Below are 27861 nucleotides of genomic sequence, written 5' to 3' on the forward strand. Positions count from 1 at the left end.
TTTTCCCTACTCCACTATCTGCTTTTCTTAAAAAAAAAAAAAAAGAAAAGAAAAGAAAACAAAGAAACAGTTTCTTAACCTTCACTTAATACCTTGATTTGAATTGCTTTGAAAGTGCCCCCAAATCAAAGGGGCTTTCTCTTGACCTAACTATTTGTATGGGGTCTTGTGGTTATAGAAGGAGCTTCTTTTAAATAGCATCCGAAAAATCACCTTAGTAGAAAATCTGGAACTGTTTGACAGGTTGAGGCACGAATGTCTTTCTTTTATGTATATTTCCAAAGGTCAGGGTGTGACCAGAACAAGGAATCAGGCTTGTTTCATTCTAGAAGAATTTTTTGCTTCACAAGTTGCTGCATCATGATTCTGTCTTTGAACTCATTTTAAAAGTTTTTAACATGTGTTTTCAAACCTTGTCTTTTAAGACACAAATCGCATTGACTGCTTTACTTTCAAAATTACAAGAACTAGATTTAAGTTTTAAGAATCTTTTTTTTACACTCAAAAATATGGAAAATCACAGGAGAGTTTAATTATTTATGTCACCCAAAATTAATTTCTGGTTCTGGACAGTACACTTACTATATTATTATAGTTGTAATCTACATACACGTAGTGTTTATGGTACATCTTTTCACTTAAGGTATTTCATTTCTCTTTTATATCTCAATATAATGCTGATAATTATTTTTAGTGGATGTTTGTTATTACATCATATCTGTTCCATATAATTTGCTTCATCATTCCTGGAATTGACATTTTAATCTCGTTTTTTTTTTCTTCTAAAATAAATTAGAAAAAAACTTTTTTTCCCTTCGTATTTTTTTGTGGGTGCCAATAAACCCACTTTAGGGACTGTGTCCCAGGTTTATCTGTTTCTGAAGATAGGAACAGATTTGTGCTATTATGTGAAACCAGATTATTGTTCAGGAAGATGCATTATCCTCTAAAGGTTATAGAAGAATAAATAGCATCTGAAAAATCATACCTGAATAGAAAATCCGGAACTGACAATTTGTGTCTGATTTTTTTTTCTCAGATTTATCACCATTACCCTGACACTTTTGCACGTGCTCTCTCAAAGTTATTATTTTGCCTCTCCATTAGACTGGATTTTAAAAAGTTGTATGTTGGCTATTGTAAAAACATTTAGAGCAGGATTTAGCAAACTTGTTTGGTAAAGGGTCAGACATATTTTAGACTCTCCAGGCCACATGTGGTCTCTGTCACACATTCTTCTTTATTTTTGTTTTAATAACCTTTTACAAATATACAAACCATTTTTAGCTCAAAGGTCATACAGAAATAGGCTTTGGTTGTTTGCTGACTGTTGATCTAGAGTATTACATTTTTTAAAAATTTGGACATAAAAATTTTGACGATCATCTTTAATGCTGTTTAAATGTCATGTAATGATGATTTGCATGCCAGTCTTTATAGAGCAGGAATTGGTAGTCAAGGCTAATTCTCCCCTGGCCTTCCCTCCCCTGCTGCCCCACCCATATTCTCCTTTTTCTTATTCTAGGATGTTGTTCTGTTTATACCTTTGTCTTTCTCCTGTACTTTTATTTTTTCCCTTCTGGCTCCTTTCCCAAAGCATAAAAGTATACTTTTCCGGTGCCTGGCATGTAGGAAATGTGCAGACGTTGGGTGAATGCATCTATTAAAAGCAAACAAACTCTGTCTTCTTCTAACAAGTGCATGATCAATTTCCTTTACTTTGCAAGCGGGATTCCTGAAAAAAGCGTGTTTATCTTGTCCACGGTCTCACCTCCTGCTTTTTTCTTTACTCTGCACTTAGACTTCTATGTTATCACTCCATTAAAACTGTTATGTAAAATTTTACTAAATATAATCACCAAATCAAGTGAAAACTTTTAAGTGTTTATCTTACTTGACCTGTCTGCTGTATTTATCTCCCTTGGTCACTTTTTTGACACTCAATTTCTCCAGGCTTCACTGACACCTTTTGTCCCTATCCGCTCTTCTGACTTTCCTGTCTCTCTGTCCCTATTCACAATGTGGCACGAAATTCCATCCTCCCCCTCTACTTTCTCCACAACAATCTCATCTAATGCAAAGATGCCTCTGCCTCATCCTCCTTCCGGAGCCCCAGGACTATGTACCTGACAACCTACCACATGGCCATCCTACACCCAGGCAGACCCAGCTCCCTCTGCCACCAGGTAGGTTGTCTTTCATTTCTTGTGCTGGGTATTATGCTGCCAGATACCCCAGGAAAACTTGGGAGTCCTCAGGGGTGCCATCTCCTCCTACACTCCTCAGTATTCAGTTGATGCCGAGAACTGTCATTTCAACCTCTCAACTCTCTGGAATCTGTCTCCTCTTCACCTTGCTGATGTTCATGTTCTAGCTTTTATTAGTTCTGAATCGTGACAAGATCTCCTATTGCTCTATCTGCCTCCATGCTCTGTTCCCATCAGTCTTCCACACTGCTGCTGCCAGAGTGATGTTTCAGGACTGTAATCAGATCATGTCTAAAACTAATGTCTTTGGAGACATGGTTGCCTCAGGCTCTGGGGCAGGAAAAATACACCATGAGCCTTTTGTACCAGAAAGTAAGAAGATGCTCAAAAAAAGATAGAGGCTTTTTGAAATAACATTGGAACCAATCTGAAAGAACTCCCAATGGCCAAAGCTGCAATAATTTGAGCAAGAAAATGAATATCAGTAACATCGCACTATAATCTGTAGTATAAAATAAATATCCATATGTCTAGCAATGACTAAATGAATGGATGAGTAAAGAAATAAATGGGGTGGAAGAGATAGCTCTTTCTTATAGAAGAATTTCAATTAATAAATGTAGACAGAATATGAGAATGGAAAATCATCATTTGAACAGCATAGTAATAATTGTTGCTGGCAGGATCCATCAATGGATAATTAATGGGCTAAAGTTTGAGGCAAAAGATATTTGTATAATCTCAAATTATCTACTCCAGTATATTTATAACGGGAAAATAGTTACTTTAATAACTTTGTCATGGAGAAACCCATAGACATCACTGTAGCCAAGTGACCAAGATTAACATCACCAGTAATGATACATATCCACATCACATTCTCCCTGATACAATGCAGAGAATTGCATGTATTCACTCCTGTAGTGTTCCTGCCAGCGATGCATAACTTCAGTCTGATCATAAGAAGTTAAATAAACCCTCCTCGTTACACCATATCAGGGTGTTGTTTCGTTCAAACACTGGCGATGTTAGTTTGATCACATGGCTAAAGATGGTGTCCACCAGATTAATCCACTGTTTTACTCTTCGTAATTAAATAAATTATGGGGTGGGGCGATACTTTGAGATTATGTAAATATAGGCATACCTCAGAGATATTGAGGGTTTGCTTCCAGATCACCACAATAGACTGAATAAAGCGGGTCACATGGATTATCTGGTTTTCCAGCACATATAAAAGTTACGTTTGCACTATTCTTTATTAAGTATGCAATACATACCTTCATTAAAAAACACTTTACTGCTAAAATATGCTGACCATCATATGAGTCTTCAGCAAGTCGTAATCTTTTTGCTGTGGAAAGTCTCACTTTCAATTTGTAAAAAAGCACAATCTCTGAGAAGCACAAGAGAGTAAAGCATGCCCGTATTCCATTCCTCATCAACTTTCACTAGTTTTAGCATCCACTTACACTTTGGAACTCCTTCTGTCATTTGTCAACAGTTGTTCCTTCTGTTATTTGTTAATTGGACTCCTAAATTTTAGGCTTAAGCAGCTGGGTAGAAAATAGTGCCATTTTCTAAGATGGGCACAACTGGGGGAGGAGGAGGCTTTCAGCAGGCCAGAAAGAAAGGAGTTATTGTGGAACATAACAGACGCTAGAGAGCAGAAATGATGTTAGAGGCTTCAAATGAATGGGTGAAACCCAAACTCCTAGAAATGACTGCAGCGTTTCATTTGACTGACATGAAGCCCGTGGCTAGAAGTAATGGTTTGTCATTTCCTCAGGGGTGGGGACTACCAGCTAGTTGAGATCTAATTTCCGAGTTCATCCCTAGTACGCAGTACTGTGTGAGGAACAGTGAAGGGACTAGCTGTACAAAACAGAGCCATTTTTCTGACACTATGGTTTTTGTTGATTTGGTCACACTTCATATTTTTCCCTCCAGAGATTGCTGTGTTTCTGTCAGGTATAATTAATGTCACTTGTAGTTGTACATATCCATAGTTTCTGTGATATGCTGTGTGTCCTGCCTCTCCTCCCTCCCTGTTCTTCAAACATACACACATACCCAACAGAAGTTTTCTAGAGCTGTTCCCTTTCCATGTTCTCTTTTCAGAAAATGTTGTCTTCCTTCTGATGACTTTTCCCTTTGTTCAAATCACATGACTCTTGAGGGCATATGCTTTCTGTTCTTGTATTTCTTCCAGATATTGATGTATTTGGGCATGGCTACTCAGAGCAGATCAAAATATGAAGTACTATATTTTATCTTCAGAGCGGATGATGTGATATCAAGGGGGAAATGGAAGACTTTCTGTGAATCCTCTCGCATTGCATAGTCAGAGGGCAGAGAGTTTGTCAAGGAAGGCTAGGGCTGTGGCTGTGGCTGTGGCTGTGGCATCTTTGGAGTTGATTCTGTATCATCCGCTTCAGCTTCATTACCACTGTTGGTTGGTGGGATGACACCTGAAAGGTAAACCCTTGATTTTCCAGAAACCTTAACTAATCTTTGTATTTTTCTACCACTTTATCACTCCTAATTTTCCCATGCAGTGCACTGCTAAGGTGAGTGGAAGGCAGTGAAGGAGAGGGAGATGGTTCTTATTCACAGACTACAAACCTCCTTACCAGCCAGCCTTAGAGTCCAGGTTACAGTTGGCCTTAGCACAAAGGTGGATCAGTGCATCATGGATTAGGTAACTTTGCAGTGTGGACCATCTGACAGTCAGTTCTTGAATTGCTAACTGTACAGCACACTCTGGTTTGGGGGCCAGGGTGAAGTATCACCTTCTCATTGCAGACAAACCAGGGGGATGCAGTGCAAGAAAGCTCACAACTGTTCAGCTGGTTAATAATGCCATTTCTAAACACTTGTGCTCATTTTGTTTCTGGGCCACTTTGTTCAGAAACTGACGCTGCAGCATTAAAATCCCCTGGCCATGTGCCGTCATCAAGTTCATACATATTTATCAAGTGTCTGTTCAGTAAACAGAACAAAAGTCCCTGTTTTCATAGATGTTGACATTAAACAAATGCAGTTTATTAGATGGTGATAAGTTCTATGAAGAAAAATAAAGCAGAGAAGGGATGGCGGTGTTATTTTAGATAGTGTGGTACCTGGGCCGTCTTTAGAGGTGTTAATGGAATGGAGACCTAACAGTGAAGGGTTAAACCAGGTGATTACGGGAGTGGGAGACAGAACATTCCAGGAGGGAATGTATTAGAATCAATTGGGGAACTTTATAAATATTCGCAGTCTTGGACCTAACCTAGTGGGTCTGGTATGGGACCTAGGGATCCACTTTTCTATAAAAGCTCTCCAGATGATTCGGGGAAGCCAGGTTGGGGAGCTCCTCTTAAAACCCATTCAACTTATGAGTCATTCCAGGATCTAAGTGAGGAAAAAGTTTTGACAGTAAGTAAAAATTATAATCTCTCTAGGTAAAAAAAATTGGAAGCAGAGAGAAATGAAGAGGGAAATCAAAGGAAATAATGATGGAAAAGAAATGGTATTGAACCTCTATAAGAATGCCACTCTTGAAATAAAGATCAACTCTTAGAATTGTAATAGGAAAAATGTGATCCCAGTTCTACTTTTTCTTTACCACCTCCTGCTCTAAGCGTACCAGTATTAGGCTGGCTACAGTCCCAGGTGGGTCATGTGGCATTAGACCGTTCTTTCTTGTGGTGTCTTCTCACTACTCCCCTGACTTTGCTTGGCCCTAGAGAAAAAGCGCCTCAGTGATTAGTTAGTCTATGTAGGTCCTGGGGCATCGGAAGGGAGCTTACCTAGACCCTGTGGCACCTGGTTCGCATCTTACGTGTGCCTAGGGGCTTCCTTGGGCCTCCCTTCAGGGCCCCTGGTCATGTCTCAGACATCTGTGTAAATGCTCTTCTATGAAGATGGGATTCTTGGGTGGCAGGAACAGTGAGATAGATGGGTTCCTGATTTTCTGCTCACAAAAAAGTAAGCCATAAAATACCTTGTCATGAGAGAATGCCATCTATTGAGGGAAATATTACCTGTAAGTTTATACTTTCATTCAGTTAAAGGGGGATTTGAAAAATACATTTTCAAAAGATTTTATTTTTTAAAGCAGTTTAAGGTTCACAGCAAAGTTGAAGGCACAGAGATTTCCCCTGTACTCCCTGCCCCCACACATGCATAACCTCCACGTTACCAGTGTACCCCACCAGAGGGCACCTTTGTTACAACTGATGGGTCTACACTGACACATTGCTGTCACCCAAAGCTCATAGTTCACATTAGCATTCACTCTTGGTGGGTTTGGATAAATGTATAATGACATGTATCCACCATTATGGTATCATGGTAACAGCAGTTTCACTGTGCTAAAAATCTGCCCTAAAAATCCATTTTTGATGTGGTTTTTAGGAGCTAATGAAGACAAGAAGTGGGGCCAGCATCTGTAATACAGACTTTCCACAAGAACTTAAATTACTAGTTTGGTCTGAGTGGGCAAATGGAGTTGTGAGCCGAGGCCCCTCTGCACATCGCTACTGCTCTGGTAGCTATGTGGTTTGAGGTGATAGGAATCATTTGAAACCATTTGAGTAATGCTATGAATCATCCCAGAATTTCTGTAAATCTTGACTTCTTGAACATTACATTTTCTTGCTTTCTATTTGGGTTTGTTTTCTTGCTTTTCTTGGAGACTAGCTTTTGCATCAGAAGGGAAAAAAAGTCACCTAGACTTATTCTGTCACTGTTAAATCAAAACCTATTCAGTAATGTCTGTTATGATTCTTGGAAGAGGAGGACCAGGCCTGATTATCTGAGTTGTTTATTATAGCATTTAGGCACATCGAACTTTGTTAGCAACTGGAAGCCAGTAAGAAGAGGACTGTGTATATAATAACCAACAGAGTACTTTGGCTCTGTCATACTTATTTAGAAGTTGTAGACTTCTTTCTTTGATGGGTGTAAAAATGAATGAAGTTCTTTATTAGCCAGCAGCCAACAACTTTTTTCTTCTAAAACCTCTTTTTAGTGTTGTCAGGAAAAAGAAAAATTGATTTTGTTTCACTTATGTTCCAAGTTAATAGAACAGAAAATAAATGCTTGCCCAGAAGATAAGTGATTGGAGGAAAAATAAACTTAACACTGCATGGCCCACAGAAGGCATACTATAAATCCTAGATAACTGGTTGAGTTAGCTGGACTCATCTTTTAGGACTCAACGAGATGTGTCTCCAAAGCCGTCTCTGCAGTAAGCCTGGTCTAGCAGGTTAGTCCAGAAATGGTTAGGGATGGGAGAGTTCTCAAATCACCTCATTTAACCTTGACTTTTTACGAATGAGAAAACGGGCAGAGAGGGTGAAAGTCTTGCCCTAGAAACAGAAATTGGGGAAGAATGTGACAGGCATGGATATTTATATCTGAATACCTGAGGCCCAATTTTATCATACTCCCAATTATTTCTAGTTTTTTCAAAGAGTGTTAATTCTCAAAGTGACTTTTTAAGACTGCTGCATTTTTTAGGAGTTTGTAAATCGACATCACATAATGAAAAATAAAGATACTGTGACTTCCAATAAATTTACATATAATCTTGTGCTTCCTGGAACAGAACTGGAAAACATAGAAAAGAATACTTGATTTACTTCCTGTTACATATGGGCTAATTTTAGAAACAGAACCATCAGTTATTGACCCTTTTGCTTAGCTTATATAAATTTATTAATTCATTCAATTCAGTTCATTGAATTCTCAGTTATATGTGGTAGAGGAGATAGAAATGATGTGCAAGGTGGGAAAATTCTAAATAATAAAGGGAAAGCTGTGAATAAAATGCATTGGACTAGAGGCGTGATAAATGTTAATTGGTAGATATTGGAAAAATTATGGTATAAATGTTAGGGTATTTACTGAAGGAAAGCAATGTAAAACAGAATGGAACAAAAACTAAAGTGATACAGAGATTTAGTTGGGGAGCTGGGGGAAAGAAAATGAAAAAAAAAGCAGGATAAAACAGATTTATGAGGTTATTAAATGAGAAAGGGATGGTGACTATCTAAGAAATGAAAGAAGGAAGTAACAATGGCAATAGGTATGAAACAAGATTGTTTCACAATAGATTTGAGCGACCCTTACTAAGATTGGAAAGGATCAGAGAAAGATCAGCTTTCACCATTTTCTTGACAGGTAGATGGTCATCCAGCCTACTGAGATGTCATTTGTAGACTGGTCATGGTCTGTGCATTGTTACCTGTCCACGATAATATATCAAGAGTAAGAGTTTAGAAACTCTTGTAGCAATTTGACAGTAATTTTATGTTCGTTGACTCTAATGACAAAATAATTGGATCCTGTAATTTCATATGTCTTTTTAATTTAATTTTTCTAAAAATCCATTTTTTATTGAGGTATTACTGACATATAACATGATATTAGTTTTAGGTGTATACCATAATGATTCAATATTTATATATATATTGCAAAATGATCACCAGAATAAGTATAGTTAACATCTGTCACCATACATAGTTACAATTTTTTTTTTCTTGCAATGAGAACTTTTAAGATCTACTCTCAGCAACTTTCAAAATAGTCATCTTGGATGGATTAGAAATATAAAAACACACTATAGATAATCAGAGAAGCATTGATTAACCTCTTGCTACTCAAAGTGGTCTGTAGACCAGCAGTCTCTGCATCACTTAAGAGCTTGCAGACACTCAGTCCCCAGCCACAGACCTTTGGAACCTGCATTTGACAAGGTCCCCAGATGACTCATGTGAACATTAAAGTTTGAGAGGCCCCAACTCCTTCAGTCCTTTCAGTGTTGACCAGATGAAATTAGAAAGCTCTTCCTCATACTGATTCACTGCTTCACTGTACCCAAGGTCATACAGAAAAAAAAAGTAATGTAACAACACTTCAGATTTAAAGACCACTATCAATTCAAAAACTTTTTTACACATAATTGTTGAACTGCTATTCTTTATAAACTTCCAGGCTAGGTTTTAGGGTTACAGTGATACAGAGTACTCATGGAACTTAAATTTTAGTAACAGAGATATGAAAGGGGGTATTTATATAAGTACCACAATAAAAAATGATGAACCTATAATGTCAAGTCCTGGGGAAATTTATAGCAGGAGAAGTTACTTTTTACCTGCTTGGAGGTAAGGGTGGCGGTGTGTCCTGTGGCAAGATGGAGTGATAAAACCCTTTTGTGGATTTGGTATTTGAATTACAGTTGACCCTTAAACTACACAGTTTGAACTGCATGGTCCACTTACATGTGGATTTATTTCAGTAAATATATAGTATTATAGCTGTATTTTCTCTTGTGATTTCCTTAATCACTTCATTGTAAGAATCACTTCATTGTAAGAATACAATTTATAATACATATACAAAATATGTGTTAATTGACTATGTTATCAGTAAGGGTTCTGGTTAGCTGTGTTAGTAGTTAAGTTTTAGGGAAGTCAGAAGTTATCCTCAGATTTTCAACTGTGTGTGGGGAATGGGTACCCCCAACTCCTCTGTGTTGTTCAAGGGTCAACTATAGTCTTTAGAAGATGAGTAGGAATTAGATGTGCACAAATGTTATTTGGGGGAGGTCAAAAGCAGGATATGAGAATTGGAAGGTTTGAGGACAGGTATAAGGGATTGAATTTAAACCTTATTTAAAATAAATTTTCTCATTTACTTTCAGATGTTTAGAGACTTCATGCAGTGATTTATTTTTCATGGGCTTTGGAAGGATCTGGTTTTATAGAATGTCTGAACTACTCGGTGCTCATATTAAAAGGAATCATTTTTTCTGTCCTCTTAGCCATTGTCTTATACTCTGCCACCAGCTGAGGGAAAACTTAAAAAATAAATAAATAAACAACAAAAACCTAATCTAGTCCTATGGTTCAAAAATGAAAAGGAGTAACAGTGAACAGTCGGTCTCCTTGTAACCGCTTTCCCCATCAGCCCAGTGTCCGCTCCCACCACCGTCCACATCCCACACACAGGCATAGCCCCGCTTGTTGAACATGCAATCACTTTAAAAATAAGAACAACTCGAATTTTAGGTTGAGCCTCCTCTATCTGAACACATTTTGGAGCTACTGTCGTTAAAGGGTTAGCAACTTTCTCAGTCTAGGTCCAGTCAGAAAGAAACCAAAGTAACTTGAACACAAAGTTTGATTAAAAGAATTATTAACTGTGACAGGAGATCGGAGTAATGAGGGATTGCCTAATAAGAAGTAAAGAAAACTAACAAAAAGATAAAAGAAAAGAAAGTAAAAACAAAAAAAAACAAAAAAAAAACCTGGAATAGCTGAAAGTAGCCACTACAGCCAGGGCTGAGAATCCAGACTTTATCAGACAGGGCAGAGCTATGGCTCGCTGCATAGCAGAGAAGCCATACTGGTGGGAATGCTTGAAAACAGCCATCTGGAGTTTGCCAGAAATCTGCCCTCTAAGGTGCCTGGGAAGGCTGTTCATGGGGAAGTGTCTCCCCAGAAACACTGTACTACAAAACTTCATAAAAGAGGTTTGGTTGCGGGGGGTGGGGGGAACGGTGAGGTGGGGGGACGGAGGGGGGGTGATGGTAGCAGGGTGCTTCTGGCCGGGTATTTCTGGCAGCTGTGCGCCGCAGAGCCTGCTGCTGAAGCAGGCTGCATTGCAGGAGCCTCCCAAGCTGCTGAACAAAACTCTTTCCTCCTGCAGTGTCTTTCCAGCACTCTCTACTGAAAAGTTTAACATCTTGCTAGCTGACAAAAGAAAATTATTTAAAAGGCTCAGATTCATTTTTACAGAGGCTGTGGAAAGGGGTGAATTTGGATCTGAGAGTTGATACACTGATAATTAACACAGTGACTAAATAGTACAGACATCCTAAGTGAAGCTTTACTGGAAGACATATCTGCTGCCAAAATAGTATCTGATGCATTTCAGACCCAAATATTGATGTGTTAGGTATTAATCTTACCACTTATTTTTCTCTCTTGATTGAGAATTGACTGAAAATTTTTTCTTCAATTTTAGTAAAAATGTCAAGCATATAGGTGAAACTAGGTACAGCAAGAAAAATGAAATACCTTTTCAGTAAAACTATAAAATTCAATAAAAACTATAGAGACAGGAATAGCAGATATGAAATATAAGGAGGAAACAAAGTTGTCTGAATATCTCCTTTATACCTCCAGGTCACTATATATACATCAGTTTCATCTAGAGGTCTACCACGGCCTTGTGCTGGCACCAGAATGGTACATAGCTGTTATCCTAAGACCATCCTTCACCATCCGCTGCATTCATTTCACTTCTTTCCTCTGTCGGATCACGTCTTTTTAGTATCCAGGATCATTCTCTTTGTTGATATACTGTCTTGTTTGTTGGAGCACATTTTCCAACATCATTCTGAGATGGTTGCATGGGAGATAATTGCTTTGAGACCACGTATAGCTGAAAATGTGTATTTTATCCTGACATTTGATGGTTATAAAAATCCAAGTTGGGAATACTTTCCTTCAGAATTTTGAAGTCATTTCCCTATTGTTATTTAATTCCCATTTCAAAGTATGAATACATTCTGATTCCTATTCTTTTCTGCGTGACCTTTTTTCATTCTGGAAGCTTATAAGAATTTTTTCTGTTTCCAGTATTCTGAAGTATTATGAGGATATGCCTTGGAAAGCACTTGAGCACTTACTTGATAATCTCTTTTTTTTTGTAGGGACATCTCTAATTTGTCAGATGCTCAACCTTCTGGACTGATTTCCCAGTTTTCTGAACTTGTCCTATTTTCTACCTTTGCCTTTTTGCTTTCTTTTCTGAGAGATTTCTACAACTTTTTATTTTAACATTACATTAAAAAAAATTTATAGCCCTTAAATATTTTTTTTGTTGTACTTTTTATAGCATCCTACTCTTGTTTCATGAGCACAATATCTTCTTTCTAGGAATATTAATGAAAGATTTTCTTTTTTTCTTGACATTTCATCTTGCATAATCTTTACTACTTCCAAATTGCCATTTTTCTATTGGTTTGGTTTCTGTTATTCTTTCTCAGACATCTGTTGAGTCCTGTTTGCTCAGTTTTAAGAGTAGGGCTCTAAAGCAGAGTTTTTTAATCAATATGCCAAAAAGATAATATGTAGCAAGTGTGTGAGAATAATGGTGGTGTCAGCCCTCAAAGTGACTGAGCAGCATCTGGGAAGGCTGAGGCCCCCTATTCACCCCTGGCCTACACACAGTCTCATCTGTTTACCCCAGAAAATATCACATTTTCTACATGTGTTGTGACATGAAATTTCAGAAGTGCTGCTCCAAAATGTATTAGAAACTCAGATCCTACAGGTTAAGATTATTGACTGTGGGTTTCACTGGTGAAGCTGGGTCATTTTCTTGGGGCAGATGTATCTCCATACCTTTAGGGGTTTTTCCAGTTGTTCATTTGTTTTTGGTGAGTGGCTAATCAAATCCTCCAGAATAATCTTCCAGGTTTCTTTTCTGGAGGATATAAGTCTGGCTTTTGGCATTTTAGGAGCAGAATTGAAAGGAAAAAAAAAACTGATGGTCTCAGCGTTCAGACTATACTCTCTTAACTCTCGGTTTTTGATACAGTACACTCACCCTCAAATGTGCCTGATCTCCCTTGTCTAAAGACCCACCCTCAGTTTTATAGTCTTCAGAATATAAATCACTTACCTTCCACTGGAGCTGAGAAGAACCGTAATAAACTGTGCAAGAAAGTTGTGTACATATGTGGAGGAAGGTTCTGGGAATTCAGCTGCTTCTTAAGATTTTGTCATTCCATTCTTCTATTTTTAGTTCATCTTTCACCCTTCCTTCCACAGCTTCCCCCATGCTTCTAATGCCTATCCTGAATGCAAGTTAGAGTGTGTCTTGGCTTTCCTCACTGCTAAATTGGGAATGTCTTTTAAAATTTGAGTAAGATGTTAGTTCTTAAACAAGAACAAAAAGCATTGACCATGAAAAAGTATTCTTCAGATTGTTCATCACCTTAAGAAAAGTGTCAAGTCTGCCAAGGATTAACGTGAAGAATATAATAAAGAATCCTCAACCTGAATATGAGGGGGATAATGAACTCAATTAAAAAAATTAACAGAAGACTTGAACTAAACTTGTGTGTTTCATAAAAGAGGAAACGTGTGGCTGTAAACAAATGAAGAGATGTTCACCTGGATCATGAAGGAAATGCAGATTACAACACAAGGAGAGACCATATTTCACTCAGCCAAAGTGGAAGAACTTAGAAAGTGTGACTGATTCAAACATTAGAATTTGTGTATCCACAGATTCTCCTACACACACCAGCTGAGACTGTAAACTACTCCAACTGTTTTGCAGAGTAATTTAGTGTCATCTTATACTTTGGAGAATAATTTAGTATAATTCTACTCCCAGGGCTACAACCAAGGGAAATTTATTTTGCATAATACAAAAAGAGGACACACACAAGACTAATCATAGCAATACTGTTCACAATAACCAAAAACCTGGAAATGGCCCAGAGGCCTATCAACAAGAAAGTGGAATATTGTAAGCAAAAAGAACAAAAGAACCAGTGTGATGTGCAGCAATATCGATGACTCTTAGCAATATATTGGATGAAAAGAGCCCCAAAAGATTTCAGACAGCATGAAACTGTAAAAATAACTTAAAATTATGTACAGATAACACACATTTATTTGTATATTACATATATTTCATGGATGTTATACATCATGGATATTAAAATAAAGTTTTATATATTATATACTTAATGGATATAATAATACTGTGTTATATATGTTTCATGGATACAGAAAGAAAGCAAGGGAAAAGTGAACATAGGATTTAGGATGATAGTTAACTACGGGTGGGAGAAACATTGGAATGAATTAGTGAGGAGGACCACTGGTTAGAAGCTGATTATTGTCAAGGTCTTAGCTTTTGTTTTGGATGGTAGGTTTGTGGGGTCCTTGTTACATTAGTGAAAATAATTAGATAATTAAATACCTGAAAAAAATAAGCCTAAAAGACTGGAGTTTTCAAGGTGAAAAAGAGATCACATGGATCTTAGTTCTTTGGTTATCTGTTTTTTATTTTTTAAGAAGTAGCATTCTGAATCCTAGAGTGAATGTTTAGTAGTTTAAAGTTATAAAAAATATTTTTCTAGTTGGGGTTCATATACTGGATAAGTATCATACTTTATAGAGTATTTATTGCATAAATATTTATACCTATTTCTGTTCTTTCAAAGAAATTTTACATTTTTTTCCCTTTCTTAGGACAAAGTTAAACTATAATCCTCCAAAAGATGACGGATCAACCTATAAGATTGAACTTGAAGGGATATCGGTAATGGTTATGAGAGAGATCCTGGATTACATCTTCAGTGGGCAGGTATGATGAGACACAAAGGAAGGAAGACTAAGTAGAGGCCTCTCAAGCTCAGGGTGAGGGTCTCCTGTCATCCGTTCTATGAGCACGTAACACTTCATCTTCATCTTCTGTCGTTACGTCCTTGCTACTATCTCCTACTTCTCGTGGCATCAGGTGTGTTCTTCTGATTCTCCGCTCTTTCCAAAAAGGCAGACTAAGTAACTTCTCACTCAATCCCAGTTTTTAATCTTACCATCCCGAGCTCCGCCTTTCAGCATGGGATATGAAGAATGTGGCATGCCTCCTTCACTGCTGTCTTTTTGTTTTTAAATCTTAAGTCCAGTCTTGTTTTGTACTCACACCATTGGGGAACTTATTTTCCATAGCATGGAAACGAGAGCTTCCTTGGGCAGTGGGGATTATTTTGTAGAAAGTAAAAGTTCCAGACTCACACAGATGACAGATCCCTGCACTGCATTCATGACGCTTTGGTCCTTTTGCTTCAGCAGGACCAACATTCCTGTACCATGCCTGTTTCTTTCTTTCTCATTTCCCTTCACTCTGTCTACCCATGTACGTTTCTGGGGTAGTGATCATTGATTAGGTTTCTTTCCTTTTTGCCCGACTCCAACTCCCTACCCCCATATTATGTGATTTAAAGCGTAGTGTGAAGACTTGAAAGAAAAATCTTAGGTGTGAACCCGGGCCTGTTTTTTCAACAGGAAGAAGTGTATCTCACATTTGGTTATGTGAGAATGCATTTTATCTCTACTCTTGTTGAGAGCTTGTTTCCTACTATCTCCTTTATTTCTTTTCATCTCATTTTACTTTTGCTTTTTGTAAGGGCTGTGTCTTCTCCGTGTTTCTTAAGTATTCTGAGTATACTGCGTACTTTCTCTAAATATATTCATTCTCTCCACCATCATACCATTTGGCAAAAGATTGTCATCTCTTTTGAAATTTTGGTTTAATTTTATGTTATCCCCTTCTCTTTTCTCTAAATGCTGCGTGGTGGGTGTGCGGATGTAAGGTTTTGTGTATGTGCGTATAATTGTTAAAAATAAATGAATTTAAATTAATTTTAGGACAGCCCTTAAAATACTGGAGATAGTCTATGGCATCACAAAACCAGACTTAGGACCAGCCTCTTAGCTTACTTATAAAATCAATTCAGTGGCAGTTATAGCAAATTATAAGCCAATAAAATCATGTTCATGTTAAGGCTTAGATTTGCAACTTGAAACCTTATTTATAGATTTTGTTCCCAATTTAAATTAATTATGGTTTTAAACTCATAGTTGCAATGTAAGTTATAACAAACTCCTAATTTGGCAGTTTAATTTTATTGAGATGGAATTTAGTGTTTTTTCACATGTCTGGATTTGAATAGTCTACACCTATCCACTTTCTTGTGGCTAAATTTAACATGTTATATAAATGGGAAATTTCTCTGTATTTGTAGCTTACTCTAAACACTTCTTTATGGTTTTGTTGCTCAGTTTCTAAGGCAATCAGAAGTTGTACATTTTGTTTGTATTTGTGGTACACAGTGTGTAAAATGTTGTAAAATGGTTCTTGCTGTACTCTACTCTGAAATCTCTTCTTCACATTTTCAAATGGAGAATGAATACCCATTCTTTGGGAGAATCTGGACCGCTTGTGATTTTGTCAATATTTTTTCTTTACATTGTCTTATTGTTGTATGAAAAAACTGTCAAGTGGATGGAAGAAGAAGTATCAATCAGGAAACTGAAGAAAATTAAGAAAAAGTAAATGTTCATAATGATTTTTTTTTTATAAATCTTATAGTAGGAATTTATTCCAGAAAGTAGCTTTGAGACCAAATCGTATCTATTGCACTGAGTGCGATGTTTGGCCCATGAGGCTCCTGAGGTAGTGTAGAGCCCCCTTATTTCAAGGGGCTTGCATTCAGTTATACCATTTGGCAAAAGAATGAACTTTATGTACTTGGAGCCAAGATTTTCAATACTTTTGGTGGTAGTTTTTAAAGAAATCACCTTCAGTTTACCAAAGAATACAGATCTTTCCATTTCCTAAGCATTTCAGTCATTTAAGATTTTTCTCTAAATTAAGTGGAGAGATGAGCAACAGGACAATTCACCTTGGAAGGGTTATTGGCAGTTGACATTGGTAAAGCAAGGGATGTACTGGGAACCAGCCACACACTGCTTATGGTATCGAAGGTTCCTTGGGGTCCTCAAACTCTTCCTGGAAAAAAGTACTGTGTTGAACTGTATAAAATTGGCAGTATACAGTCGTCTTTGACTTACAGAAATGGAGTTTTCATGTGGTTCAGCATAATAGATTAGTGGTTAGGGTTTTAACTATTTTTATTCAAATATAAAATATTTATGATATTCTTACAGATCCGGCTAAATGAAGATACCATCCAAGATGTTGTACAGGCAGCGGACCTGCTCCTGCTGACAGATCTTAAAACTCTGTGCTGTGAGTTTTTAGAAGGCTGCATTGCTGCTGAGAACTGCATCGGCATCCGTGACTTTGCACTTCATTACTGCCTGCACCATGTCCATTACCTTGCCACAGAATACCTGGAGACTCACTTCCGAGATGTCAGCAGTACAGAAGAATTCCTAGAACTGAGTCCTCAGAAGCTTAAGGAAGTGATCTCTCTTGAGAAGTTAAACGTTGGGAATGAAAGATATGTATTTGAGGCAGTAATTCGATGGATAGCACATGATACAGAAATAAGAAAGGTATCTAAAGTTTATAATGTGGTCTAAGTTTGCCTTTGACTTATTTCATTTATTAGTTACAATTTTTCATCAAAATTGCAGATGTTTTATTTTTCTCCTCCAACATGAATGTCCTGCAAAGCTGTGTTCTAAAATGTATTTGTAAAATATCTTCCCATACGGTCGTTAAAGCAGTTGGTTTTTCAGACCAGTTTACAAAGGCCCATGTAACTCAATATAGGAATGAAAATATAAATACTTTTAAGTTATGTAATATCCTTTGTATGTTGTTTTTCATGGGAAAATGCATTTTAAGCTTAAGCTGAGAATTATAGAAATGTAGCGCCCCGCCCTCCCTTTCAGCATCCTTCCCTTCTGCTTCCCTGGGATAACCCCCACAGCAACTCCTATGCAAACAGCAAGGAAAGGGGGAGCACTCAGAGCTCTGGCAGAGGGATGAAGGTGTTGGGCTCTCCCTGAAGTGATTGATACCACCTGGGAGAAAGCAAGAGAGCATTTTGGAGTTTTCATGGTGATGCAGTTCCAAGTAGGAAGGCTTTTGGAGTGACAGCCTGGGAAGAAAGGGTCGTAGAGAATATCAGGCTTTAGGTCTAAATTTTTAATACCATTTGGGGAGGGAGCAAAATCACAGGGCTAAGTCTAATATTTCTAAATTATATACTAGCTTCAATTACTGTATTTGAGATAAGTATATTAGGTTTTAGAGTAGTTTTTAAAATGTGCAATCACATTGTTAATTGTTCTTGATAACTATTGACTTATGTTTTAATGATTTTCTTATAATTTTTCAAATTCTGTAGGCCTATGAATATGTCGATTTAGAAACTGTGACTGTAGTCGCAGCATAGTTAGTACAGTTAATGTTCCATTTTCTACATTAGTTGGGTAAATCAGGAAAGGAAATAGAACAGTTTCCAGCTTGCTGCCATTCACTGAGACCACTGTCAAAGCTTCTCCCTGACTGTCTTGCCTTAAGGAAATGACAATGTCAACTGACTGCTGGGGAAGCAAGAGGCAATTCTTCATCCTTTAGTTAACCTGAACTTGATGCTGTAAAGACTGTTGGCTTCGAATATTCAGGGTATAGAAGATTATACCTTAAAACGACTATTTTAAAACCAAGAAAAACTAGTAATTAAAGAGTTTCACCTTATATATGTAGAATGCTATAGTCAAATTTAATAATCGAGTATCAAAAGTATATAATTCATATCACACATGTTAGATATTTTTAATGGTTACTGAAGAAATGATTATATAGTATTCAGAGGATTTTTTTAACTTTTCTGTATTTTTCTTGTAATATTAATGTTGATACATTTTCATTATCTGGTTTACCATATTTTATCAAGGTATTACTATATAGAATGCTTCTATCAATGTGATTTAACTCACAGCACATCCAAGTATGTGAAATAAACTATAGCAGAGTTCTTCTGAGTTTTTCTGTTGCTATGGAAACCCTTTAGTGTGTAAAGAAAGCTGCTTGAAACTTTGCAGTGATGCATCAACTATAAATCTGAATTTATGATTTTTTAAATTAAACTTTTATTCTGCTTTGGGAAGTAGAAAGGAAAGGGGCCAGTAAGCAACAGTCAAGCAATATTGGCACTAATACTTTACCCGTTGATGATCTATTAATAGTTTTAGTTTTCCATCAAGTTGTAACATGTGTATTCTAAAAACTGTGTTTTGCATTCTCCATTTTTTCTCTCCTTTCTGCCCTCTTCTGCAGGTCCACATGAAAGATGTTATGTCAGCACTATGGGTTTCAGGGTTAGACTCCAGCTACTTACGGGAACAGATGCTGAATGAACCATTAGTACGAGAAATTGTCAAAGAGTGCAGCAACATACCACTGAGCCAGCCACAGCAAGGAGAGGCAATGCTGGCAAACTTCAAACCCCGGGGCTACTCTGAGTGCATTGTGACCGTTGGTGGAGAAGAAAGAGTGTAAGTATGGGTGTGCATTGTTTGAAAAGTAGTATAAGGGAAGAGAGATTTCCACATACACAAGAGTTCATAATATTTTTCAGTATCTAAAGCATAACAGCAATAGATTTTCTTTAATGGTTTAAATATTCTTAGAGCAGTAAAACTAGTCATAGTTATTATAAGTAGAACTACATAAAACATTTAACTGATAATCTGTTTTTTTAGTTCACGGAAACCAACAGCAGCAATGCGATGTATGTGCCCTCTCTATGACCCTAATAGGCAGCTTTGGATTGAACTGGCCCCTTTAAGCATGCCAAGAATTAACCACGGAGTTCTCTCAGCAGGTACTGTTATGTGCTAAATTTTAGTTAAACACAAGATCAGTGTGTAATTTCAGAATTGTACAGAATGACTCAAAGCCTTTTAAAGATATAATTTTGTTATTTCTCTGTGATGACATTTTCCGTGTAGCTGTAGCTTTCAAGACCGTGCTAGGAAGAAGAGTATCTTCTGTCAGTCCTTATTGTTCCCAAATCATTAATACGTAGCTATTTTTAAGACTTCAGTAGAGGAGTATTTTACTTGATGTCTTAACTGATAGAAGCACAAAATTCAATGACTTACTACCAATTATCTGTGTGACCATACCTAGAACACAGAATTTATTTGAACTGTGGTAGTTTCATCATCTTTAAAATTAATGAAATTTAGAATTACATTATGTAACTATATCTAAAATAAATATGTATGTAAAAGCAGACATTTCATATGAGACTTTGGAAAATATTACTGACATTAGCAATGACTTCAATTATTTTTCTACAGAAAGTATGTTTTAGTTGACCTTTACAAGTTCGAAAACAGCTCCGCATTATTCAAAGTTCTCACTCAAGGAGATGATAGAAAACGTTGTCCATTGCTGCCTTATCATGTTTGCTGCCTTTCTCTTCTCCTTGGATCTACCTTTTTGGGTTCACTCCATAAGGACCATTTCCCTTAATTCTAATTATTGTCAGCAGCCCTCCTAAAATCCTTATTTTATGGTCTCTGCTTTCCCGTTAACGTTATCTGAAAAAATTTTAAGGCTGTACCACACCAAACCATATTATAGAAATAGCTAAAGCTATACTGTATTATAGAAATGGAATCATTTTCTGAGAATCATTTTCAAGATCATTGAAGTTATTGTCAATAATAAACAACTGGATAGAGTGGTGTAGCCAACAGGATGTGGATCTGATTTCCTTGTTCTGTCTTTTTCGAATTAGCTTCCTTAAGCTTTCCTCCCCTATGTACACCTTCATAAGTTTCATACATACTCACCTACCACAAAGGTTCCTATATCACTGATTTTCAAAGATTTCCTAGAGGAGTTGGCATTTCAGGAACTTAAGCAATGAGGAGAGGAATCATATCCAACAGTCTTGACAGAAGTGGGAAATGATTGAGCAGTTCCTATTTATATGCCCTATTCTATGTTCCTTCTTTTCTTGCCTTCATAAAAAAAATCAATTGACTTTTTGTTCATTCAATTGTTTCTCTACTAGTTTAGAGGTTACATTCTCTGTTTATGTACCTTTGAAGGATTCCTTAGAAACCACAGCCTGCCTGTGTTCTTAAGTTATCAAAGACTGAAATTTTTCAATACATTTGTACTCTATTTTTCATGTTCTACAGTCTAACAGTCTTAAAATACATGATTATTTGTGAATAAGATTTATATATATACGTGTTTTATTAATCTGTTTTAAATATATATCTACCAGTAGGTAGTGTTCATTTAGATTTACTCTCTTTGTTTTTTCCTTCCTTCTTACTCCTCAGACCTTCTATTTGGGATCATTTTCTTCTCTCTGAAGTTCACCCTTTTCAGTTTCCTTCATTGCGGGTCTACTGGTAGCAAACCATTCAGATTTGTTTGTCTGAAAATGTCATTATTTTGCCTTAATTCTTAAAGGATTTTTATTGGGTATAGAATTTTAGGTTGATATCTATTACTTTTTAGCACATTAGAGATGCCTTTCTACTGATTTCTGGCTTCTGTTGTGGTTAAGTCAGTCGGCAATCTAAAAATCTGTCCTTTTCTCTGGGCCGTATTTAATATATATATAATTTTCATCTTTGTTTTCTGCCATTTCACTACAATGTGTTTAATTAGGTGAACATTTTATTTGAAATTTTACCATATTTGAGGATTATTGGGGATCTTGACTCTGTGTTGGCCTTTCATCAAATCTGGAAAATTTTTATTTTATTATGTCTTCAGATAGTGCCTCTGCTCTAATCTCTCTCCCTCCGCCTTTGGAAGTTAAATTAAACATGGTTAGACTTTTCTACTCCATCCTGTGTCTCCTACCTTCTCTTTGTTTTGTTTTCCATCTTTTGCTTCTCCGTATTGCCTTCTTTGTGATTTCTTTTGATTTATCTTCCATTTAATAAATTTTTTCTTTAACTGTAATGATCAGCCATTCAATCCATCCATTGGAAATTTTAATTTTATCTTTTTTTAATTTTATTTCAAGAAATTCTCTTTAAATCTTTTTCAAATCTGCAAGTCATTTCAGTAGCCCCTTTGCCAAAAGTTATCTTTAAATTTGTCTTTAGTTTTTAAATATAGCAAGCATTGTTGTTTAAATCTTTCCGATTAGTCCAATATTTAAAATTTGAAATCTTTGTAAGACTGCTTCCTGTTGTTTGCTTCTGCTGGTTCTTCTTCATAGGGTCTAGTTTCTTTGTATACCTGAGTACCTTCGGCTGGGTGCCGATCATTTTATTAAAACTTATTTGTAGGAATAATTTGATGCTTTAAAATCTTGGAATCTAAAAGCATAGATAACAGTACTTTCTAAAATAGAATTTTTACATTAGTTTCTGCTAGTTGCCTAAAAACACCACTAATTTGGAATTACCATAAATCTACTTCAAATCTTGAGATTTTTTCTGGGCAAGCAAGGAGATTTAAATCTCGTGTCTAGTTCTGGTTGGCTTTTATCCAGATAGTTAGAGCTTTGGAGAGTCTCTCCTGCAACAAGCCACACTTTCTATGGGCCTTGGGTTTAGATTTCTCTCTTTTTCATCCCCTCAGAGCCATTGAAAGAAAGATAGAATATTTTCTCAAAATAGATGAACTGAGATAACCCAGAGCTGCTTGGTGACCAAGTGGGTGGTGTCTGTCGTCTTTTTATGCTGTAGAGTAGAGGGAATGCACTCAGACATAGTGAAGTAAAATGGTAAAAGTGACTCACAAACTTGGCTCTATCACCAAGGATCAAATGAAATGCGATAAAGATCTCAAATCCATTGTTGTTGTCAGAGTTTTCTCCACAGATTGTCTCTACAACTATGGCATTTATATTCAACAGGAGATAGGTGTTCAAGACTTAAGTTTCAACTTTCTCATGTGTCTCCTTTGATTTTTGCAGAAGGATTTTTGTTTGTATTTGGAGGCCAAGATGAAAATAAGCAGACCCTGAGCTCAGGAGAAAAGTATGACCCAGATGCAAATTCATGGACTGCATTGCCACCAATGAATGAGGTAAAACATTGCTTTTTAAATTTAATATGTTATTTTTCCTTTAGCACTTAGTTTTGTATTTGAGTATAAGAAATAGCAGCCCTGCAACCCCTTCCCCACTGCCTAATAGACTGCTGCCTGCCCTCCCAACTCTCGTCTCTATACCTTCCCCTCACTCAAGCTGACCTCCTCACAGTTTCTCAACTCTTCTAGAAATACGCCTGCTTCAGGACCTTTGCCAAAAACCCATATGCCATGCTCCTTGATTCCTTCATTGTCTGTCTGAATAGCGCCTTGTTAGGGCAACCTTCCCTCCAGCACCTCAGCTATCTCGTCTCTCCTACCCTGCTTTCTCTTCATTACCATGTAGCACCTTCTCACATACTCTGGAGTTTTAAAGTGTCCACGCAGACTCTTTGATGGCAGGGATTTGTTCAGAGCTCTATCTTCAGCCCTGTAATAGTGCTAGGCACATACGGACACTAAGGAAATACTCATTGACCGAATGAGTTGTGAAATACCTCGGGCTTCTGTCGTTGCCTGTTCTCCTCACTGCCTTTCCAGCCCCAGGCAGTCCTGTTGCTGTGGTTCTTGTCTTTCAAACATCAATCTGGAAAATAATTATAGTCCATTGCTAAACACAGATAATTTTATTGAACCAGAAGGTAATAGTCCTTTTTCTTGTCATAAGCTATGGTGAGTAAAAAGTAGTGATTCTGAACATGAATTTACCATGCAGGTAATTCTCTAGTTTTGAGAGATTCTTGGACTTGTATTCTCTGTCAATTGCAGTAGAAAAGTGAGCTGCTAGAGAAGTCAGAAATATTAGAACAAGATGGTTTTGAGCATGGCAGTTCTTTGCTGGAACTCTGGAATATAGTGATTTCTATAATTTTTGTTAAATATGTAACTCAGTTTTCGATATGTTAGCTGGCCTTTCGTATACAAAGATCTTTGATGTCTTTTCAGGCAAGACATAACTTTGGAATTGTGGAGATAGATGGAATGCTGTACATTTTAGGAGGAGAGGATGGTGAAAAAGAGCTGATTTCCATGGAGTGTTACGATATTTATTCTAAAACCTGGACAAAGCAACCTAATTTAACCATGGTTAGAAAGGTGAGAACTATATTTTGTGATTACAAACTGGATTTTAAAGGTTAATGTTTCTTCATTTTCTACATATGCCTTTTAATATGATTGATAGTGTTAAAAGAATTAACATTACAAAATTCTGCCTCTGTTGGTAGTTTGATTTCATCATTATCAGCCATACACCAAGCTAGGAAATAGAGTGTGTGTTTACCATGACGGTGAGCTCTGTGCAGCACTGCTGTGTCTAAGACCTACACCAGATAAATGCTTTGTGAGTGTGCTAACCTGGGAAGCAATCAGATCTCCCAAACATATTTTCTTTATTATCATATAGTACTGGGGAGAAACATTAATCTACAGGCAAACAACTGCCATTGCCTCCTGTACAGAGTGAAAACAAATGGCTCCCGTTAGCTGTTCAGAGCACCGTCTGCATTTATATTCCCTGGTGTAGGCAGGGAGTTCATCATCAAGCCAAAGCTTTGTCCAGTGCCGCAGCTATTTTACATCTTTAGGTACTGGGATGTACTCGTAATTGTTCTTTCACTGTCTGTGCCCTTTCAACTAAATTATTTTGGGCAGGAGTGAAGTGGCATCTTGCTCCATGGAATCTAAATCTTGAAATCTGCAAATAGTAATGAAAGGATGGAGAGACTGGAAAGCTCCTTTAAAAATGAAGGTTATTTACTTAACTCACTTGGTGAAATTGTACTAGGTGAAGCAAATCTTTTTTTGAGGATTAACATGTGTATTACCTCACTTTAAAGTCCAGTTATAATATTGGAAAGCACCATAGTTTTACTATTAGAAATCAAATCCTTTTTCAAATATCTGATAGTGCTCTCTAGACAAGTTAGTATTTATTCATCTAACTTCAGTACTAAATGTTGCCTTTCCCACTGTGGCTTTCTTGTTTCAGATTGGCTGCTATGCAGCTATGAAAAAGAAAATCTATGCCATGGGTGGAGGATCATATGGAAAACTGTTTGAATCTGTGGAATGTTATGACCCAAGAACCCAGCAATGGACTGCTATATGTCCACTAAAAGAGAGAAGGTGAAGAACCTGATGTGGACTTTATAGGTTTCCCTGAACCTGGCTTTTGCTCCTCCTTTCAAACAAACCTTTTATTTGATTTGGCATTTGATTTACATAAAATTAAATGAATAATCCACTACCTGAGAAAGGAATACCCACATATTCACCAAACACCAAATGCTGCAGAGTTAAAACAAGCATAAGAGGAATTAGGGAATCGGGTCATGAGTTGTAAATCCAATAGCTAATATGTTCTGTGTGGCCTTTCAGATTTGGAGCGGTGGCTTGCGGAGTTGCCATGGAGCTGTATGTATTTGGGGGAGTTAGAAGTCGTGAGGACATCCAGGGTGGTGAGATGGTAACTTGCAAGTCTGAATTCTACCATGATGAGTTTAAAAGGTAATTATGAATGGTTTCATAGCTGCTTCTGCAACTTTTTGTTTGTTTGCTTTCAAAGTCATGTTTTAGCTTTATTTACTTTTGTTTTCAAGTTACTTCATTTAGGAGATATGTCTCCTATTTAGGAGATATGTCTAATGCATATTAGATATTTAATTCAGTGACTTCAGAAGTATTGATAACTTAAAGGAAAACCATAGAAAAGTGTTTCTAAAATGTAGATCAGACCTGGACACTTGGTACCTTAAAATCATTCATTGGCTCCCTGTAGCTTTTAGGAAGAAGTTTAGACTCTTTCACTTACCATATATGGCTATTTGCGATATGGCCTTTGTCTATTCTTTCCGCTGCTATTCAATGCAGATGCTTCACTTGACTCACACTCAGCAACATTTTTCTCCCAAACACGTCCTGGTTATCTCAGCGCTATGCCTTTGTACTATTCCTTTTGCCTAAAATTTCTCTTTTCATATTTATCCAGTTAATTTGGTCTCTTCCAAAACTCTGCTTGATTATCACTCCCTAGAGGTCTGATTTCAGTTTCTCAATCTGTGATTTCATAACACTCTGTACATATATCACTCTTGGATTATAGTCATTAACCATAAGCTTCATCAGGGCAAGGTCCAGCACTGCCAACTTTGGACCCTAGCTTTAGTCTTGTAACTGGCCTATATTAGACATTCAGTAAAATGCCGATTACATCGGTGAAGATGGTGTCAGAGACTCTTAAAACTTCTGACAGGCTGCCATATATGACTAGTAGAATGGATAACATTCTTCCCAACCTCCCATCTTCTTCTCACAGGTTTTATTATTGTAACCACTAAACAATGTTCTTATTGCAGTAATATTTTCAAATCCTACAGGGAAACTGCCATGCTAAAATTAATCTTGTGATAGTTTCAGTCATGTTACCAGAAGGGGGTGCCAGCATATAACATTTAATTTTACATTATTTTAGATTAGGACAAATAATGAGTAGTTGTCAAGGTTTTGAAAGATATATAAATGTTACCTAACTTTTAATGTACTTTAAATTTAGGGAATTTGCATGCTTCTCCCCACCCACCCTTTAATTACAGGGGTAGACTCTTTTAGGAAAATTTACTAAACAAAGTGTGAGAACAGTTTAGAGCGGCAGTCCTGAACCTTTTTGACACCAGGGACCAGTGCTCCTATGAGAATCTAATGCCTGATGATCTGAGGTGGAGCTGAGGTGGTGATGCTAGTGCTGGGAAGTGGCTGCAAATACAGATGAAACGTCACTCACCTGCCTGCCACTCACCTCCTGCTATGGGGCCTGGTTCCTAACAGGCCACGGGACTGGTACCCACTGGTCTGCTGCAGGGTTAGGGACCCATGATTTAGAGGATGTTTGCGAGGGTGGAGTTGGAAGCAGAATTTCAAAGACTTTTCTACATTACTCTTCCTTGATATAATACAATGAGGGCTGATAGTCCAAGATATGAAATAGTATATTAATCTCCTGCCCAAATGAATCCTGAGACTATCTGCCCAACTTCATTAACAAGTAGTGGTCAGTATGTTTGGTTTCTGATAAAATATTGATATGAGCCTTTTTCATAATGGCTGAATTACCATGTAGACGGTACAAGCTGTAGAGCTATAACTCACTGAAACAATCAAGGTTGCTTATGATTTTACCATTTTCTGTCCTTATTTTGATGTATAAGACTTAAATCTGGCTATAAAATTTCTCAGTCTGCCCTTGGTATGCTACAAATTATAGGAACCTTTGTATTTCTATCAGGTTGTTTCATATTTATAGTTGATAAGCTTTCAAAAGAAGTATATTACTTACTTTCAGTTCATAATTGTTAAACATGAGTATTGTTCCTTCTTTGCTATTTAAAAGTATCTCTAAATAAAATTCTCATGTTTAGCTTCCTTATTTCTAAGCTCTCTAATGTTGGTTTATAAACAGAATGAAGAAAGTTTAGTTTCTCTTGTCAATATAATATACATTTGACCTTTGAACAACATGGGTTTGAACTATGTATGTTCATTTATATGTGGATTTTTTCCAATAAATAACATACAGTACTGTAAATATATATTCTCATGATTTTCTTAATAACATTTTCTTTAAGCTTACTTTATTGTTAGAATGCAACATACATATAACATACAAAATATGTGTTAATTGATTGTTTATATTATCAGTTAGGCTTCTGGTCAACAGTAAGCACTTAGTAAAGTTTTGAGGGAGTCAAAAGTTATACATGGATTTTTGACTGTGCAGAGGAGTCAGCACCTCTAACCTCCCCGCCCCCCAGGTTGTTTGAGGTTCAACTATATAGGATTCTTACTTGCTTAGATAACACTAAGAACATATGTAACATAAGTGCCATGTATTAAGTCAACTCATTTAATCTGTACAACAGCCCTCTGAGATATAGGTACTCTTTTTATTCTTATTTTACTTGTGAGGAAACTAAAACAGGTTAAGTAATGTGCCCAAAGACACACAGGGTAGCAAGTGGCAGAGCTTGAATTTGAACTTGGGAATTCTGGCCCCAGAGTCTACCTTTCCCATAAATATCTA

General features: G+C 36.9%; 1 protein-coding gene across 3 annotated transcripts in view; it reads left to right on the plus strand.

The window, feature by feature from the left end:
• Window positions 1-27861, plus strand: part of GAN (gigaxonin) — a 56827-nt gene that overhangs the window by 10228 nt on the left and 18738 nt on the right. For 2 of the 3 annotated variants that reach the window (XR_001599535.2, XM_016165920.2), the window contains exons 2-9: window positions 14477-14591; window positions 16958-17308; window positions 19044-19261; window positions 19469-19590; window positions 22669-22781; window positions 23730-23879; window positions 24775-24911; window positions 25164-25292. Coding sequence is in view for 2 of the 3 variants with exons in the window: in XM_016165920.2 (XP_016021406.1) it covers window positions 14477-14591; window positions 16958-17308; window positions 19044-19261; window positions 19469-19590; window positions 22669-22781; window positions 23730-23879; window positions 24775-24911; window positions 25164-25292 (1335 nt within the window). In the remaining variant the exon portion in view is untranslated. Of the gene's footprint in view, window positions 1-769; window positions 2187-14476; window positions 14592-16957; window positions 17309-19043; window positions 19262-19468; window positions 19591-22668; window positions 22782-23729; window positions 23880-24774; window positions 24912-25163; window positions 25293-27861 lie in introns of those variants that run through there. The other variant, XM_036231513.1, reaches the window with a different exon arrangement.

This window comes from Rousettus aegyptiacus, unplaced genomic scaffold (genome assembly GCF_014176215.1).
Source record: "Rousettus aegyptiacus isolate mRouAeg1 unplaced genomic scaffold, mRouAeg1.p scaffold_m13_p_14, whole genome shotgun sequence".
In the NCBI taxonomy this organism is placed as follows: domain Eukaryota; kingdom Metazoa; phylum Chordata; class Mammalia; order Chiroptera; family Pteropodidae; genus Rousettus; species Rousettus aegyptiacus.